The 18,537-nt window shown below is 36.0% G+C and overlaps 1 protein-coding gene across 1 annotated transcript; it reads right to left on the reverse strand.

The window, feature by feature from the left end:
* Positions 1-17,123: 17,123 nt before the first annotated feature.
* Positions 17,124-18,071, reverse strand: LOC308428977 (olfactory receptor 8H1-like; the record flags this gene model as incomplete). The annotated part of the gene is made up of 1 exon (XM_080927617.1): positions 17,124-18,071. One exon carries the CDS (start codon positions 18,069-18,071, stop codon positions 17,124-17,126), a length of 948 nt encoding a protein of 315 aa, XP_080783743.1.
* Positions 18,072-18,537: the final 466 nt, after the last annotated feature.

Here is an 18,537-nt window from a genome sequence, read left to right on the forward strand (position 1 = left end):
AAGGGGACAGAAAAACAAAGCAGAAGCAACAACAATAAACATCAACACACCTAATGGTGCATTAGTAGCCTGAATACTATGGTAATAACCAAAACCTCTCACATTGTATTTAAGTTTGGTGCAGCAATTAAGAAGATGTGCCTTGTCCTGTACACCTAGACAGCTTCTATGATTTAGAAAAATTAATGATCTTGGAGAACTACAACTCCAAATTTAATAAGCCAGTATAATGAGTAGCAACAACATAGTCTTCTTATACAACAGGTAATCAATCATTGTGGAGATTTCTCCTTACAACTGACACAGATTATTAAAGAAAAACATACCAAATCAAAATACTCAAAATACTCCCATTCCTAAATATCAAAGTTTTTTGAGTGATAAAGTGACACACAAGTAGAAAGAGTTAGAGATATTCAGTATTTGCTGTGAGATGGTGTGTGTGATGAATATTAGAAGGTACATCTATGGAATTTCATCGTCATGAGTGCCTAATATGTGCTGAACAAGTACAACAGTCTACATGCTATACTCAGGCCTTCTCAGAAATGTAGAGGCAACTAATGAATTTGGAGATCGAGGCAAATAATCTATTTCAGGGAAGATAATGAACATATGGGACTGCTGTATTAAGAGCAAATGGGGGACTCCCATTCTCAGCAGACAAGCCTTGTCTCTGCCTGAATGAAATTATCCCTTTGTCTGGCCTAGTCTGAAAAGACATCTTGTACAGAGCTCTCTACAAAGCTGCATAGCTTACCACATATGTCAGACAACTGGTTTCTCACTGGCATGATAAAGTGCTGTACTATAATAAATCAGATCTTCTTGCTTGATACCATGACCTATTTGTCCTTTCCACCATACCTGCAAATAAGTCATCCCTCAAACAAGCCGATATCCCAGAGTTCCCATAGACTAAACCACCAACAAAAGACTACACATGGAGCAACACATGACTCCAGCCACATATGTAGCAGAGAATGGCCTTGTTCAATATCAATGGGAATAGAAGTCCTTGGTCCTATGAAGGACCCAGTGTAGCAGAATGCCAGGGCAGGAGGTAGGAGGGAGTTGGTGGGTGAGTAAGGGAGCACTCTCATAGTAGCAAGGGGTGGGATAGATTTGATAGGGGATTTCTAGATGAGAAACTGGGAAAGGGGAAAATATTTGAAATGTAAATTAAAAATATCCAATAAAAAGAAAGAAAAACCAAACCAAACAAAACCAACGCAACCAAATAAACAAAAAGCAAAAAGAAAAAAGAAATGAGATTCTTCTCTAGAAGTCATTCCATTCACATTCACAGCCAACCAAACTCTGGTCTCTGCCTCTGCCACCTTTCTCTTCTCAGGCTGTTAGCCAACCACCTTAGGGGAGAAAGCAGGCAGACACAAGTAATAATAGTTGTTTTCTAATACTAAATGGACAGCCCAGAATATATACATCCAAATAACATTATATACAGATTGAGTAGGCTGTATTTATTTATCTAGAAATTTGTGTGTGTGTGTGTGTGTGTGTGTGTGTGTGTGTGTGTGTGTCTGTGTGTGTGTGTATTAACAACAGTTAATAGAAAAGAAATCATGAACTTATAAAGAATATATGTAAGAGCCTTGATTGACTAAAGTAAAAAGTAAAATGAAGTGATTATATTATAATGCCAAAAATTATTCATGGAAACCTACCTTTTAAATGGATTGTTTAAATATAAACCAAATTATATATATATATATATATATATATGAGGGAAGATAGGAAAAGACAATTAATGGAGTGACTAGGTCATGAATTTAAAATTAGGCAAGGAGGAGTATGTGGGAAACTTTGTAGGGATGAATGGAAAGGTGTAAATAAAGATGTAATAAATATCAAAAATAAAAATGAAAGGAATAAAAAGAACTAAACCCATGTGTTTTAGTTGGGGTTTCTATTCCTGCACAAAAATCATGACCAAGAAGCAAGTTGGGAAGAAAAGAGTTTATTCAGCTTACACTTTCCTATTGCTCTTTATCTCCAAAGAAAGTAAGGACTGAAACCCACACAAGCCAGGAAGCAGGAGTTGATGCAGAGGCCATTGAGGGATTTTGCTTACTGGTTAGCTTCCCAGGGAATTCTCAGCTTTCTTACAGAACCCAGGTCTACCAGCCCAGGGATGGTACCACCCACAATGGACTAGGCTCTCCCACCTTGATCACTAGTTGAGAAAATGCCTTAAAGCTGGATTTCATGGAGGTATTTCCTCAACTGAGGCTCCTTTCTCTGTGATAACTCCAGCTTGTGTCAAATGACACAAAACTAGACAGTACAATTGGCCCCCTGTCAATTTGACACACAAACACATCACTATTAAGCCTCAACACTTACGTTCATATTCATCCCCAAGATCTAAATAACCTTAAAAGTCCCACAGTCTTTACAAAATTTTACACATTAAAATTGCAATCCCTTTAAAATATCCAGTCTCTTTTAAAAAAACAGTCTTTTTACAATTCAAAGTCTCTTACCTGTGGGCTCCACTTCTTCCTTCAAGAGGGAAAATATTAAGGCACAGTCATAGTCAAACGGAAAATCAAACTCTAATCATCCCATATCTGGGAATTACTCACAAAATGCTGGGTTCCTCCAAGGGCTTGGGTCATTTCTCCAGCTTTGCCTTTCGTAGCACACACCTTGTCTTTTAGAAACCAGCTGCCTATGCTCCACTGCTACTACTGTTCTTGGTGGTAATCTCATGGCACTGGCATCTCCAAAACACTACTGTCACTCCTGGGGTGCTAATTGCAACTGAGGCTGCACCTTTACCAATGTCCTTCCATGACCTTTCATGGGGCCAAGCCACAGATGCTCTTCATGACCTTTTCATTCCTTCAAAATCAGTACTACTTGGGTGACTCTTACACATTACCAAGTCCAGCCACAGCAGGAAGTACAACCTTGGCTATCTCTGGAACACAACTTGTTTGTGCTCTCAGGAAACACTTCCCAGAAGATTTCACCTCAATGATGCTGGTCTTTTCTTAATCACCACTAATTTCTTAGCTCCATCTGACCAGCATCAATAAATAGTCCCAGTAACGCAAAGGTTTTGCTTTAGTAGTTGTGGTACCTTCTTAGTCATAGCTGATTTATCAGTCCTACCTAAACAAAACCACAGAATCTTCACAATCAAAACAGCAACAACCCTGACAAGAGTCTTGAATCTTCCCTCTAAATTTCACAAGCCAGGCTTCTATCTTCTGCACTGTTTTCAACATTACCTAACATGTTCCTTCAGGACATTCCACAGAGCTCTTAATATCACAATGGCTCTTCTAGCTCTTAGTTCTAAAGTCCTTCCACACTTCTCCCCAAAACATGGTCATGTTGTCACAGGAATACCCCACTATCCTGGTACCAAATTGTCTTAGTCAGGGTGTCTATTCTTGAACAAACATCATGATTAAGAAGCAAGTTTGGGAGGAAAAGGCTTACAGCTTACACTTACATATCGCTGTTCATCACCAAAAGACGTTAGGACTTCAACCCAAGCAGGTCAGGAAGCAGGAGCTGATGCAGAGGCCATGGAAGATGTTGCTCACTGGCTTGCTTCCCCTGTCTTGCTCATCTTTATTTTTATAGAACTTGTGTCTGCCAGCCCAGGGATGGCAACACCCACAATGGCTGGGCCCTCTTCCCTTTTTCACTAGTTGAGAAAATGCCTTAGAGCTGGATCTCATAAAAGCATTTCCCCAACTGAAGCTCCTTTATGTGGATTGTCTTGAATCTGTTCATATTTTAATGTTAGTTCCACTTCCCCAAGAAAGACTGTCTAGTCACTTACTCATGTGGTGACTTCATCAGAACCTTCCCATTTTAATTAGTAAAATAAAGGAGAGCCAGTGACTGGCCAAGGTAAGGGAAGTGGAGAGAGAGGTTCAGAGTTCAGAGGAAGGAGTAGTACAGTGAGGAAAGCTCCAAGATGGAGATCCAGAAGGATGAACTAGATCCAGGTAGGCTTAATTGGCTTTAAATGCCTATGAAAAATCTAAATATTTTATACTTATAATATCTCGTATAGAAGGGCAATTTGTATCTTTGTCCATTTGATGAAATCATGTCCTGTAGAGGGTTGTGGATTGAGAATTGAATATTTAATTTTGTATGAAAAAGTGTCAGGCCTTAGAGTTGTGTTTTTATTGGGATTTGGGGTAAAGAAATATCCAAGTATGGAGGCAGTAAACAGGTGGTGTAAAACAGCCATGGAAGAGAGTCAGAGACAAAGTGAGACCATGGGGCAGCTTGGACTTAGTGACAGGTGTGCATGTCTCTGAACTAGAAACAGGCCCTTGGAGTTAGACTGTGACTGCAGGGCAGATAATGCGATAAACCATTTTTATTTTTTAATATTTACTACAATACCTTTCTGTGTGATAACTGCTGATTTGTCAAGTTGACACAAAACCAGTCAGTACACTATGGTTTTATAAAAGGTGCAATGTTTCATGTAAGATCATTTTCAAATTCAGTATAGGAAGATGAGAAGCAAGAATAAGATATTCTTATAAATTTTGATTTATTTCATTTTGAAATTAATTTTCTATAATTTCTTTAGCAAGCATGATTATGTCAAAATCTTAGAATGTAGTTTACAGATCTAAGTTTTTTATGCATATATATATACACACATTTATTTTTTCTTTGAACTTTTTTCTATTTTTTATTGGATATATTATTTATTTAAATTTCAAATGTTTCCCCATTCCTTTTTTTTAATTTTTATTCATGAACCTGCTATCCCATCACCTCTTTTCCTGATTCTATGAGGGTGCTAAATCTTCCCATGCGTTCTTAATTCTCTGCCTTGGCATTCTGCTACATGGGAGCAGAAAGCCTTAACTGGACCAAAGGCTTCTTCTCCCATTAATGCCAGAGAAATCAATCCTCTGCTACATACGCAATTGGATCCATAGGTACCTCCATGTGTACTATTTGGTTGGCTTAGTCCCTGGAAGCTCTGTGGAATCTAGTTGTTTGATATTGTGGTTCATCCTATGGGTTTGCAAGCGCCTTCACCTCCTTCAGTACTTGCCCTAACATCTTCTTTTGGGTCTCCATGCTCAGTCTAATGGTTGACTGTGAATCAAATAATCCTATTAAAAATGAAGTATAGAGATAAACAAATAATTCTAAATTGAGGAATATCAAATGGCTGAAAATCACCTAAAGAAATGCTCAACAACCCTAGTCATCAGGGAAATGCAAATCAAAGCCACCTTCTGATTCCACTTTACACCAGTCAGAATAGCTAAAATCAAAAACTCAGATGACAGCAGATGCTGGCAATGATGTGGAGAAAGAGGAAGAACTCTCCACTGTTGGTGGGCTTGTAAACTGATACAACTACTCTTGAAATCTGTCTGGAAGTGATTCAGAAAATTGAGGACCCAGCTATACCACTCCTGGGCATATACCCAACATGTAACATGGACACATGCACTAATATTTTTAAAGAAGCTTTATTTATAATATCCAGAAGCTGGAAAGAACCAGATGTCCTTCAACAGAGGAATAGATACAGAAATTGTGGGACATTTACACAGTGCTAATTTACATGGCTCAGCTATTAAAAACAATTAAAACTCCTAGGCAAATGGATATAACTAGAAAATATCATCATGAGTGGCATAACCCAGTCACAAAAGAACACTCATGGTATGTACTCACTTATAAGTAGATACTAACCCAAAAAGCTTGAATACCCAAGAAAGAACTCATACAACTTATGATTGATGCTCAAAGTGAAGAAATGCCAGAAAGAGGATTGTCTTAGTCATTCTTAGAAGGGAGAAAAAAATGCTAATGGAAGGAAATAAAGGTACAAATAGAGGAACAGGGATTAGAAAAAAGATCATCCAGAGACTGACCCACCAGGGGAACCATCTTATATTTAGCCACTAAACACAAGCACTATTGTTGATTCCAAGTAGTGTTTACTGGAATGAACCTGATATGGATGCCTCCTCAGAGACTCTGCCAGAGTCATACTGAGATAGATAAGACTGAACATGAGGACTCCAGTGAACTAGCTAGGGAAAGACTGAAATGAAAGACTCCCAGAATGGGGAGACCCTCACTCAAGTCTTGGGATGACACGACCCCCCAAAAACTTACAGGAGACCATCCTTGCTGCAATTATATGAGGTTTATTGATGGGAATTGACAAGAACCAGTGCATTGGGGTCAAGACTCATATCCCATGCAGGAGTAGAGGAGTCCAACCCCAAGTATCTGGGAGAAGGCGTTTTTAAAAGAAAAAAAAAAAAAAAAAAACACACAACCCAAGGAAGGAGGGAGTACGTCATTGGAAAATGCCAAAAAATACCAGTGAAGAATCACAATTTTGTTTACAAGGTCTTACTTTAACTTTTATGATTTTATGGTCAGTCAGTTTGTGAAACAGAGTCACCCTGACCTTAAGGCCATAATTTTTTATGGAGAGCCAGTTCCTGGAATAGAAGAATAGAATTGCAGAACTGACTAGTCTAAATTTTGACTCTATTTTATTTACTGGGGGTCTTTTATTTTACCTGTTAGGGTGTCAGGATTTATTCTGGCCGATCAGAAGGAGCTGCAACCCCATGGGAAGAACAAAATGATCAAACAACCAAATCCACCACAGCTTCCAGGAACTAAAACAACCAATGACTTTGCATGGAGAGACCCATGGCTCCAGTTGCATGTGCAGCAGAGGATAGCATTCTCTGGCATCAATGGGAGGAGAGGCCTTTGGTCCAGAGAAGGCTCATTTCCCACTGTAGGGGAATGGCAATGTACTGAGGTGAGAGAGGGTTGTTGGGATAGGGAGCACCTTCATGAAGGCAACAGGAGGGGAGCTCCATGGGATTGAGGAAAGTGGATAACATTTGAAATGTAAATGCAGAGCATGTCCAATAAAACAAATCAAAACAAAAACCCAAACCTCTTACCTACAATTTTCATGGCCTGCAGGGAACACTGGTTCTGGAGCACAGCACAGATATCATCAGAGAGATTAGGGAGACTTCTTTCAGCAACTGATGAGAGCAGATGCAGCATCCCACACTTAAATATTAGGCAGAGTTCACGGAGTCTTGTGGAAGAATTGGAGGCTGGTTTGGAGGAGCCCGTATTAGCAAGAAAATGGCACATAGAATCTAATGGCCTGGACTCAAATGGGTTCACAGATATCAGGAAGTCTAAATTTTTCTGAACTAGGTTCGCTGCATTTAAGTTATGACTGTGTCTGATTTCTTTGTTCTTGTCTGATTTCTAAAATTGGGGGCAGGGGTTGTCTCAGATGCTTGTATGCTCTACTTTTTAGCCCCTTTTCCTGCCTACTGGATCACCTCATCTAGCCTTAATGTAAAAATATATGTCTGGTCTTATTGCAAATTCTTACTGCATATTTAACTGGAATACTGAACTTCTGCATGATTTTAACTCCAGAATACATTGGAAATATCTGATCACCTTGATCAAGGGTTATTTAGTCAAATTTCTTAATATATTTCACTATTAATAATATTTAAATTATTTCAGGTTGAAGGCCATATATCATACTAGTAGTGTCAACAGTAATGTAAGTCTATTTAGGGATTTTAATTCACTATGACTTTTAACAACAATAAAGCCCATAGCTCAGCATATTATAATTTACTTGTTTGTTGTGAAATTTGCTGTTGTAATGAGATTAAAGGCAAGTTCTTCTTCTTCTTCTTCTTCTTCTTCTTCTTCTTCTTCTTCTTCTTCTTCTTCTTCTTCTTCTTCTTCTTCTTCTTCTTCTTCTTCTTCTTCTTCTTCTTCTTCTTCTTCTTCTTCTTCTTCTTCTTCTTCTGCTTCCTTCTCCTCCTCCTCCTCTTTCTCCCCCCTCCTCCTTCCTCCTCCTCCTCCTCTTCCTCATTCTTTTTCTTCTTTTTTGGAGAATTATCTGTTTAGTGCTTTTAAAAAAATATATTGTGTATTTTATTTATTGACATTTCAAATGTTATCACCCCTTCCAAGTTAACCCTCCACAAACCCCCATCCCAACTTGCCTATCCTGCTACAATGAGTGTGCTCCTCCACATGTCCACCCACTCCTGCATCCACATCTATATTTGTAAGGCTCTGACAGATCCTATATACCGGGATCCTGTCAGCAAGGGACTCTTGGTATCAGCAATAGTGTCTGGATTTTGTATATACTTGTGGAATGGATCTCTAGGTAGGGCTTTCTTAGAGTGTGCTTTTACTGTCTGTTTCTTTCTGTGCCTTTGTCTTGCTCTGTCATCTCTATCATCTATCTGTTTGTCTGTTGGTCTGCCTCTCACTTCCATGCTCTCCCTTCCTTCCCCCCTCCCTCCTTCTTTATCTATCATGAATCTATCAATCTATTATCTATCATCTTTCATTTACTTATCTACTTTTTCTTCTTCCTCCTCTCTTTAATTATGTTTACTATTAGGTTTAATTTTTTTCTGCCACTCCTTAGGATGCAGAATATGTTCCTTTCCTTCTACTTAGTTTTCACTGAATTCATCATTATTTTATGGTGGCATCTATTTTATTTTTGTAATGTTAACTCTCTTCTTTCCAGTCTTACTCACTACTCATCATGGATTATCTTTTTCTTATTTCCAAATAACTCCAAAGACATTGTTTGCAGTTTTCATATGTAAGTAATAACACATGACACTTGCTTTTTTGTCTGATTAATTTCACTTATTATAATGATCTTTATTCACAAATATTTTAAACAAACCACAATATCCATTCTTTTAATTTCTGAAGAATATTCCACACTCTATATCAGTCATATTTTCTTTACTCACATATACACTGATGGGTACCTAGCCTGCTTGCTTGGTTATTGTGATGTGCTAAATGAGTATACTTCTCTCCAAGGTAGATTCTGCCTTTTCTTTAGGTGTATTCACATATCTGGTATAGACCATCATAATGAACATCTCCTGTTGTCTTTTGAGGAACCTACATAAAAAGGACTAAAATGTCTTCACTGCTGTACATTGCAACTACCCCCCCCCACACACACACATACACAAGCAATAGTATTGGCCTTCATCCTTTCAGGATTTTATTTTTGATGTTTCAGTTTTTGGTTAATGGTTGTTCTCAAATAATAACATTGAATCAGATTTTATTTGAATTTTTTCTCTTGTACAGAGATCTTAATATACGTACATGCTTTTAGATCAGTTGAACTTCTGATAAAAGTTTGAGAATTGTCTATTTTCCTCAAATTCACACTTACTAAAAGTATAACATATAAAACTACAGAAATAGAAGTTTTTGTTTTACTTAAAGCCATTAAAAAGTAGTAATATCCTTTTCTATCAAAATAAAAAGAGGACTATGAATAGCACTTTGATATAACTAAATTTTAAGCTCAAGATAGTCATTAAAATGCTTTTTCTACTTCCTGAAAATATTTCCTCTGAATTCCAATAAAATCCTTGCCTCAAAAGTGCTCCTATAAGAAGGTCACGGGGGAATCTGATCACATAAATGTTGCCATGTGTCCATCTTCTGCTGACCGTAATTTGATCATAATAGTATAATCACAAGCACTTCCCTGGCCCATTCTTCATCAAATATCAAGAAAAAGTATATAAGTAACCATACTACACAAAATATAAAATAATGTAGGTGGTTTTGCCAAGTTAAACTGTCTTTGAAATTTTATTTTCAAATAACTCAAAATCTCATTGATGTGGAAGAAATATTCCTCCTTTACAATAAATAATACATACATAAATGTAGCATACTAGATCTCAAGCAATTCAGTTCCATATATAATTTCATTTAGGTCTCATCAATTTTCTCAATAAATATCTGTGGTATCACTATTTTATACAGAAATTAAAATAGTATACAAAATTGATTTTTTTCAGCATGTGTTTCTTGTCTTTTTCTTCCTTTCTATTTTTTCTGCAAAAGCAATGATTCTGCATGCAATAGAATTAGCTGTCCTGGAACTTGCTTTGTAGTCCAAGCTGGCTTCAAATTCCCAGACATCTCCCTGCTTCTGCCTCTGACTCCTGAGTGATAAGATTAAAGGCAACTGCTAGCTTGGCTGACCTCAATACTACATTAAAAAAATTGCTTCAATATGGAAACATAACTTTCATGGTTGTACAGCCTCATGTTTTAAATGTATTATATTGAAATTAAAAGAACAGAATTTTTCCTCTCTCAGTTGCATTAATCATTCTTCATGCTATGCTATAGAAAATATTGGCTATCTTAATAAAGTGAGTGGAAGCAATGCAAGACATTAAGGAATGGCTGTTTAAAGTATTTTGGACAAAAATAGCTCAGCAGTTAAGTGCCGCTCTTCCTGAAAATTGAAATAGCTCTGAGTACATATATAGCTGCCTACAACTATCCTGAATGCCAATTACCAGTTATCTGACTCTCTCTTCCAATCTCTTAGAGTTTCAGGTAGGTATAGTACAAACATACCTATAGGCAAAATACTCATTCATAAAATAGAAAAAAAACATACAAATAAATGTTCACCCTCTTGATTCAGACCTATAACTCAAGATTCTGACCTTTGTAGGTAAAAAAAAATCTCAAGTCAAGCTGTGACAATTAATCATGATTTATCTCAAAATAAAATTGAAAAAAATATTTAGGTCAAAGGCAGAGCATTTGCCATATGTCCAAGACCCTATGTGGATATTCTTATTAGAAAATGAGAGGAAACAAAACTACGTTATTTTTATATGGAAGTAGGCTTCCTGAGGGTGAACTCTGTAAATGCAGATTGTATTCAGTCAGACTGGGCGTTGGGGGAATGTTCAGTGTATTCCTTGAATCAAACCTCTTCAGTTCTCTTGACTTCTGCATGCCAACCAGAAGTTCTACTACTGAGCCATTCGTGTTGTGTAGAAGACACAACATAAAAATACCTTGCAGTTTTGTGGTATATGATTTATATATGACATGTGAAGCACAAACTTAAATAACCAGCAAATTAGTCTATATTATTTTAAGTTTTACAATTTCTATGACACTGATGTAGCACTGCCAATCAGTTAAAAATATTATCACTAAAAATGTAAAACAGTTCTGGCTAAATTTCAACATTAATTAATTTGACAATATACAGTAAATACCATTGCGAGGAACTAAACATGAAACAAATATATAGGGTGGTAATCATTGTCTTAACAAATGCAATGTTTTTAATTTTGTAATTACATTTATGTACTGAAAACTTAGTGTACATGTAACCTAGTTTAGTGCCAAGTTCTTTAGCCTGTGCCTTTTCCAGCTTGGCAATGTGATCCACAGACTTAGGACCCAGAACATTGCCTCCCAGTGGTGGCAGATCTCATCATATCTGTCATTAGAATTGGTCCTAATAGCTTCCAGCAGCTTAGCCAGAGCACCTTTGTCTTCCTAGTTAACCTGTGTGAAGGCAACAGTGGTGTTTGTTTTCCTGTAGACCATGCACCCCAGCCTGGCTTTTCCCTTGATGATGAAATAGGGCAACCCCATCTTTTGACACAAGGCAGTGAGGAAAACCACTAGCATCATGGGCAATGATCACCAGCTGAGCCTTCTTGTTCTCTACCAAGGTAGTGACTGTATTGACTCCTGCTTGGAGGACAGGTGGTCTTTTAGTTGGGGTGTCCTCTTTGCCAGCAGCTTTCTTTTCATCATGGGCCAGTAGCCTTTGCTACTTCAACTGCTTTGTCTCTGACCTGTACTTGGTAGGCAAGGTTAAGCAGCTGAGTAGCTGTTTGCCTGTCCAGGGCCTGGGTGGACTGGTTGATGGAAGGAGGTACTTTGAGCTGGCTAGAGAGTATGGCTCTTTGCCGCTGCAGCCTCATGTGGTGGGGCTATTTGATGAAGTGTGTTAGATGTCTTTTGGTTAACACATATATATGCGCATATCATGTCTGATCACAGCGCTTTTCAACTTGTCCACATGTGCTCTGCATACCTTCTTTAGAGAAGTGTTTCAATAAGTCTTTTTTCTCATTGTTGAATTTTGAGTGTTCCTTTTATGAATAAAAATATTTTATCATATGTAGTAACTGCAACATTCTTTTTCATTTTAATTCTGTCTTTATTTTGATCGTGTTGTTTGGAGTGGAAGGGTTCTTTTTTTTCCCCCAGTTTTCAAACATCTAATTTATTTTCCAAACTAGATATATTTTAACATAGATACATTTCAGCATTATATTATCTCTAATAAAGGGGAAAACACCTCTTCCATCATCATTTAAAGTCAATTTTGTTATTCTTTCTTGCATAACCAGAAAAAAATCCTAAAGATAACAAATCAATGCAAAATGATGTCAATATGAACACTGAAATACAATCCCGCTGATGGTCACTTGAATGGTCCACTTGATACATTTAGAATCAGATGGGAAGAGTTTCAATAAATGACTGTCAGAAATAACTGTCTGAAGTATTGTTTTATTTGTCATGCTTTTTTAAATCATGTCTATGAAATGTGTTTCAGAACGGTGCCTGGCTACTTCAAAAAGTGTTGTAACACAGAGCATACCTTTAAATCCTTGATCTCTATTGAGTACACTGGTATTTATGGACTGACACAGGATCTCACTGGCACATGTTAGCACTTTTCACTGGAAAAACAACCCACCCTCCATTACCTTGACTTCCTTGCTTTGTCAAAAATCAGTTGTGTGAATGGACATCGATGTCTGTAGTCCCTGTTCTTTCCTGTTGATCTAGAGGTCATTGTTTATATATATATATATATATATATATATATATATATATATATATATAGAGAGAGAGAGAGAGAGAGAGAGAGAGAGAGAGAGAGAGAGAGGGAGGGAGGGAGGGAGGGAGGGAGGGAGGGAGGGAGGGAGAGAGAGAGAGAGAGGGAGGGAGGGAGGGAGGGAGAGAGAGAGAGAGAGAGAGAGAGAGAGAGAGAGAGCATAGATACAAAAAAAGAGAGAATTAGGTATCTGTTATATTAAGGGCATTATAGAGGTTATTTTTTGCTGATTATTGGATTAAATACTTTGAATACCAGTTTTTGAGATCCAGAGGCAAAATAAAAATAGGTACTCTGGTTATTTTACATAATATTATTTGATTTTAGATTCAATTCAATTTTTTTAAACATTCTATATGTGCATCATGACCTCAGAAACCATCATTACAGTTTCTAAATTTTTCTATGTTTTAACATTATTAAGATACTGGATTTGATTAAAATCAAGAGATAAAATGTTAAATGTTACCTCATTTTCCTGTGTGATCATATTTCTACTGAATTGTCTAAGGGTAGTATTCATGAAAGATACAATAAGTAAGGATATAGTAATTCAATTAAATAACACATGTAAGCTATTCAAAGTGTAATGGATTTTATCATGTAATCATATTATATAAATGTGTCAATCATTTATTATAAAGACTGAATGATGTTTGAAATTTGTTTTCTGTACACAGAGCTACAGTTTTTTTTTATATTTTAGTTTTTATTTTTTTACTAGTGAAGTCATGCCATATGTCTTTATTAGAAAGAAAAAAAATGATATAGTCACACAGGTAATTGTTCATCCTTTGTGGTCTTATTTCTTTCATTTGCTAAAATTAGTATTATCTGTATCTTAAGGATTTGTATTTCAAATCAGTTTCTTCTGGACTTCTATCTATTAAATCTGCAGTTAGTCACCTTAGAAAATTCTGAGGTTTTTATGAGCTCTGGTGTGAATTCTTCTGTAGTGGACTTTTTTCCATCAATTAATTTATTTGTTCACATTATATCCAGATCTCTGAGCACCACCTACTCTGCCTGGGAACCAACCTGCCCTGGCACATCAAGTCATATAAGGTCTAAGTGTAATTCATAGGGGACACAAATGAAAAACAAGCTGCACATCTGTTACATGTGTACAAATAACACTATTAAAAATGAGGCTCACAAAGTTACAAATTTTTGACTACTTTTGCTAACACACACACTAAGTTTTCTAGCAATAGTAATACACAGGATTGAAGTAAGGTAAATTTGTAAATTAAAATATGGCAGGACACCTGCCTTCCAGATTTGTGTGATTACACATACATATTAGTGCCATGCTCAGCTTTCATCAATGGAGCTTCTTATTTCAGTAGATGACAGTTAATACAGAAATTCAAAACTACAAAGTCGTAAGCATAACAGTTGAGTACCCAGTCCTTAATAAGACTCAAATATCACTCGCTACAAGGCCCAGGTAGCAGACAGGCAAATGAGGGATTTAGCAGAGCCATAGGAAACATGTTTGATTGTGTCATGGGTGTCACAATCATAAGCATACAGTGGCTGTGGAAACTTGCACAAGACACACAAACATACAAACACATATATGCACATGGGGAAGATACTAGTAAGAAGGAAGGACCCAGCCTGCTTGGAGAAAGGAGAGGAAAGTACTAGGGTAATGATGGCAGAGGTGAATGCAATTGACATCTCAGTAGGCTGTATGCTGCGTAGATCTGTCTTTCATGGTTGAGCACACGGCACTCACTCTCTGCTTTAACTACTGCCCCACTGAGAATAGAAATTTCTCTGACCAAATCTGAGAGCAGCATAAGTTCTATGTGCAAAAATATGATTTGAATACATGAAAAAATCAGGAGAAGCTATTTTATACAAAAATTAATTCATAGTAAATACCAGTAATAAAAACAAACAATATAAATGAAATATATGAATAAACAAAATATATAAATGTTAATTATAAACATTTAACCAACTACTATTACTAAGCACAAATATAAACCAATATGGATAATAACAATATAAAATGCAAACAGCACAGTCCCTGGGGGAGAAACAGTATTTTCTGGACTGTAAATAAGTGTTATGCTACTCTTTAAAAAATTAAAATAGTATACACACACACACACACACACACACACACACACACACACACACACACACACATATATATATATAGTCTTATAAGCTAGAAAATTTAAGTTTGTAAAAATAAATATACTTGAATATAATCATTATAGTTTTAAATTAATATATATTTCAGAAAAGTTATAAGTACAAATAATATTCATAAAATTACAAGAGATCAACAAATGTGTAAATGCTTAGAGTGTGGGATCACACTTTTATTAATTCTCTGTTTTAAATTTTAATTTTCTTATTTAGTGTTTAACAGTGTCAGGTCACCTGAAACCTGAGCCACAATTTTAAGCTGCCATATGATGTGCAATGAATTGAACTTGTGTCCTTTAGAAGAGTAGACAGTGCTTTAACTACTGAGGCAGCTTTCTGGCCTGAAACTACATATTTAAAACTCAAGCTTGCATAAAAAAATATGCATTAAACAGAAATTCTATGATATATGGATTCAACCACCAAATCCAAGCACTACTGCTGATTCCAAGAAGTACTTACTGGCAGGGGCCTGATATTGATGCTTCCTCAGAGGCTCTGCCAGAGTCATGCAGATACAGAGGAGGATGATTGCAGCAAGCCATTAGACTGAGCACAGGGACCCCAAGGAAAGAGCTCATGAGAAGAACAACATTATCAACCAACCAAACTTTCCATAGCTCTCCTAGACTAAAGCACTAACCATTCAGCACACATGGAGAGACCCATGGCTCCATTTGCATATATCACAGAGGATGACATTGTCTGGCATCAATAGAAAAAGAGTCCTTTGATCCAGTGAAGGCTCATTTTCTTATTGTAGCAGAATGCCAATGCACTAAGGTAGAGAAGGTTTTTGGGGAGGGAACATCTTCATGGAAGCAGGTGGAGGGAGAGGAAGGATGGAAGCAGGGGGAAAGAGGATAACATTTGAAATGTAAATACAGAGAATATCCAATAAAATAATTAAAAAATAAAATACATATATTACGTAATTTGAAAATGTTCATGGTTTGTAACAAAACATGGATTTATTGTTAATATCACACCTTAAGAGCATTTCTTTTCTATAATGCACTGAAATCTGTCAATATTTAAGTTCACAAAGTTACTTTGATCATTTTCAAAAGTAAATTAACAAGATAAAGACAGTGCAACAACATAGAGAAAAAAATCAATACTCACTGAATCTCAAATGATCTAATTCTTATAAGCTTAGCAGGTGCATGCAGGGAATATTGTTGCATTCAGACTTTTAACTTGATGCATTTATAAGACATGAGCTCTAACACAGTGGAAGATAAGTAAGATCTTGTGCACACATTGAGAATACATTCAACTCACAATTTGTAGTGATGACCAACTATTAGGTTTTTAAATGAATGAAGAAATTTGCAAAAGAATATGGAAGGGAAACGTGCACTTAGTGTTTCTGGCATACGTTTTCAGGTGTACAATGAAGTTATTGAGAACATGGGCACACATATTAATAATCATTAGAGTGTTTTTAATAACTTTAATTATTTTACATATTGTCCTCAACATTACAATATACTATTTTTCTATCATTTAGTTTTCTTCACTAATTTAACACAAATTCAAATTCAGAACTATATATTTTATTTTGTTCACGCTATTTAATTGTAATTAAATTAATGAAAAGTTAGTTAAATATTTGGGAATATCCTACAAGCTTATTATGAATAAATGTTTAGTAATATTTTTAAATTATAATCAGTAAAGACTAAATTTCTTCAATATGTTATCCATTTTGTTATCACATTGATAAGGACATATTCTTTACTTTGTACAAATGAGCAAACTGAGATTTATAATTTACTCACTTGCTACAGATAGGACATAAAATGAACTATTTCATATTATTAAAATGATGACTTTAGAAATTGGTAATGTCTCACAATTATGTATTTTAACACACATAACTGACATTTCATAATATACCAAATTTTATATAAGCTTAATAATTACACCATATTTTTGATAATACATGCTATTTGTCCTGACAAATACACATATGTAAATCATGAATTTAAAGCACGTCTTAATTTCCAGTTATGTCTCATTCTAAGATATGCTCAAACTATACTTTTATAAGGGAAATCCCACACAATTAGAAAAAGAAACAAGTCTGTAAGTTTTATGACAAGTGAGAATTTGGAGTAATACTAAACAGAAAATAAAAGAATTTAAATATTTAGCAACAGTATTATTTTAATTTCTGGATGCATTCTCTCTTCTTCACAACTCTAATGACAGCACTTTTGACTTCTTTGTTTCTTAGACTATAAATAAGTGGGTTCAGCATGGGAATCACAATAGTATAAAAAACCGAAGCTACTTGATCCTTTCCCAAGGAGTAGGACGTACTTGGTTTTAAGTAAGTAAAGATCATTGTACCATAAAAAACAGTGACTCCTATGAGATGGGAAGCACAAGTGGAGAAAGCTTTGTGCTTACCTGAAGAAGAATTTATCTTCAAAATTGTGGAAAGAATAGACACATAGGATGATGATATTGTGATTAGTGATAGCAATAGAGTAGACCCAGCTAAAATGAATATAGTGGCTTCTGCACCATAGGTATCACTGCAGGACAGAGCTAAAATTGGGAATGTGTCACAAAAGAAATGATGAATTACATTGGAGTTGCAGAAGTCCAGTGTGCTTAAGCAAAATACTGTGATGGAGGAATCCATAGCTCCAATTATGTAGGACAAAGTGATGAGAGCATGGGAACGCCTTGGGGACATAATGACTGGATAGTGCAAAGGGTTGCAGATAGCTACATAGCGGTCATAAGCCATCGAAGAGAGTATAAAACATTCAGTAGCAGCCAACAGAACAAAGAAATACAATTGGGTAAAGCATCCCATGAAGGAAATATTCTTCATGGAGGTTAACAGGTTCTGTAAGGTTTTAGGTGTGATGACAGTTGAGTAACTGAGGTCAAGGAATGACAGATGGGTGAGGAAAAAATACATTGGAGTGTGAAGCTGAGCATCTAGATGAATGATCAGTATCATGCCTGTGTTCCCCAGCACCGTGAGCATGTATATGAAGAAAAACAGCACAGAGAGGACCAGCTGAATCTCCTTGGAATCTGTCAGTCCCATAAGCATGAACTCAGGTTCATTTGTGTGATTCCAGAAACTCATAGTGAACAGTCCTAAAATGTAGAAAAGTTAAATAACATACTTAGCCTGAATTTCAGGAAAGTATTTGTCTATATATGTGTAAAGATCTTGTTATAATTGTTTTACCTCTTAAACTTTATATTATTCTATAGTATGCAATTCTAGGGAATAAAGTTGACCAAATAGATGGATTTATAAAGCATCACTTGAGCAAGAAATCATAAAATAGGTCAAACTGCTAGCATTCTGAATAAATTCCTTAAGACTACAAGAAATATAGTTTATAAACCACTATTTTTCATTTATTTCAGATTAGGCAAATAGCACAAAAAGATCAAATTAATTAAGAAGTTTTAATACAGTTGAGCCTCTCAGTACATATTAAGACTGTGACCCCAGAGTCTATTTGTAGTGCTGTAGTTTTGATTTTTATTAATTGAGCAACCCTAATGAAAATATTGGACATATTGTATACAAAACCTGAAAA

This window comes from Micromys minutus (assembly GCF_963924665.1).
Source record: "Micromys minutus genome assembly, chromosome: 13".
In the NCBI taxonomy this organism is placed as follows: Eukaryota; Metazoa; Chordata; class Mammalia; order Rodentia; family Muridae; genus Micromys; species Micromys minutus.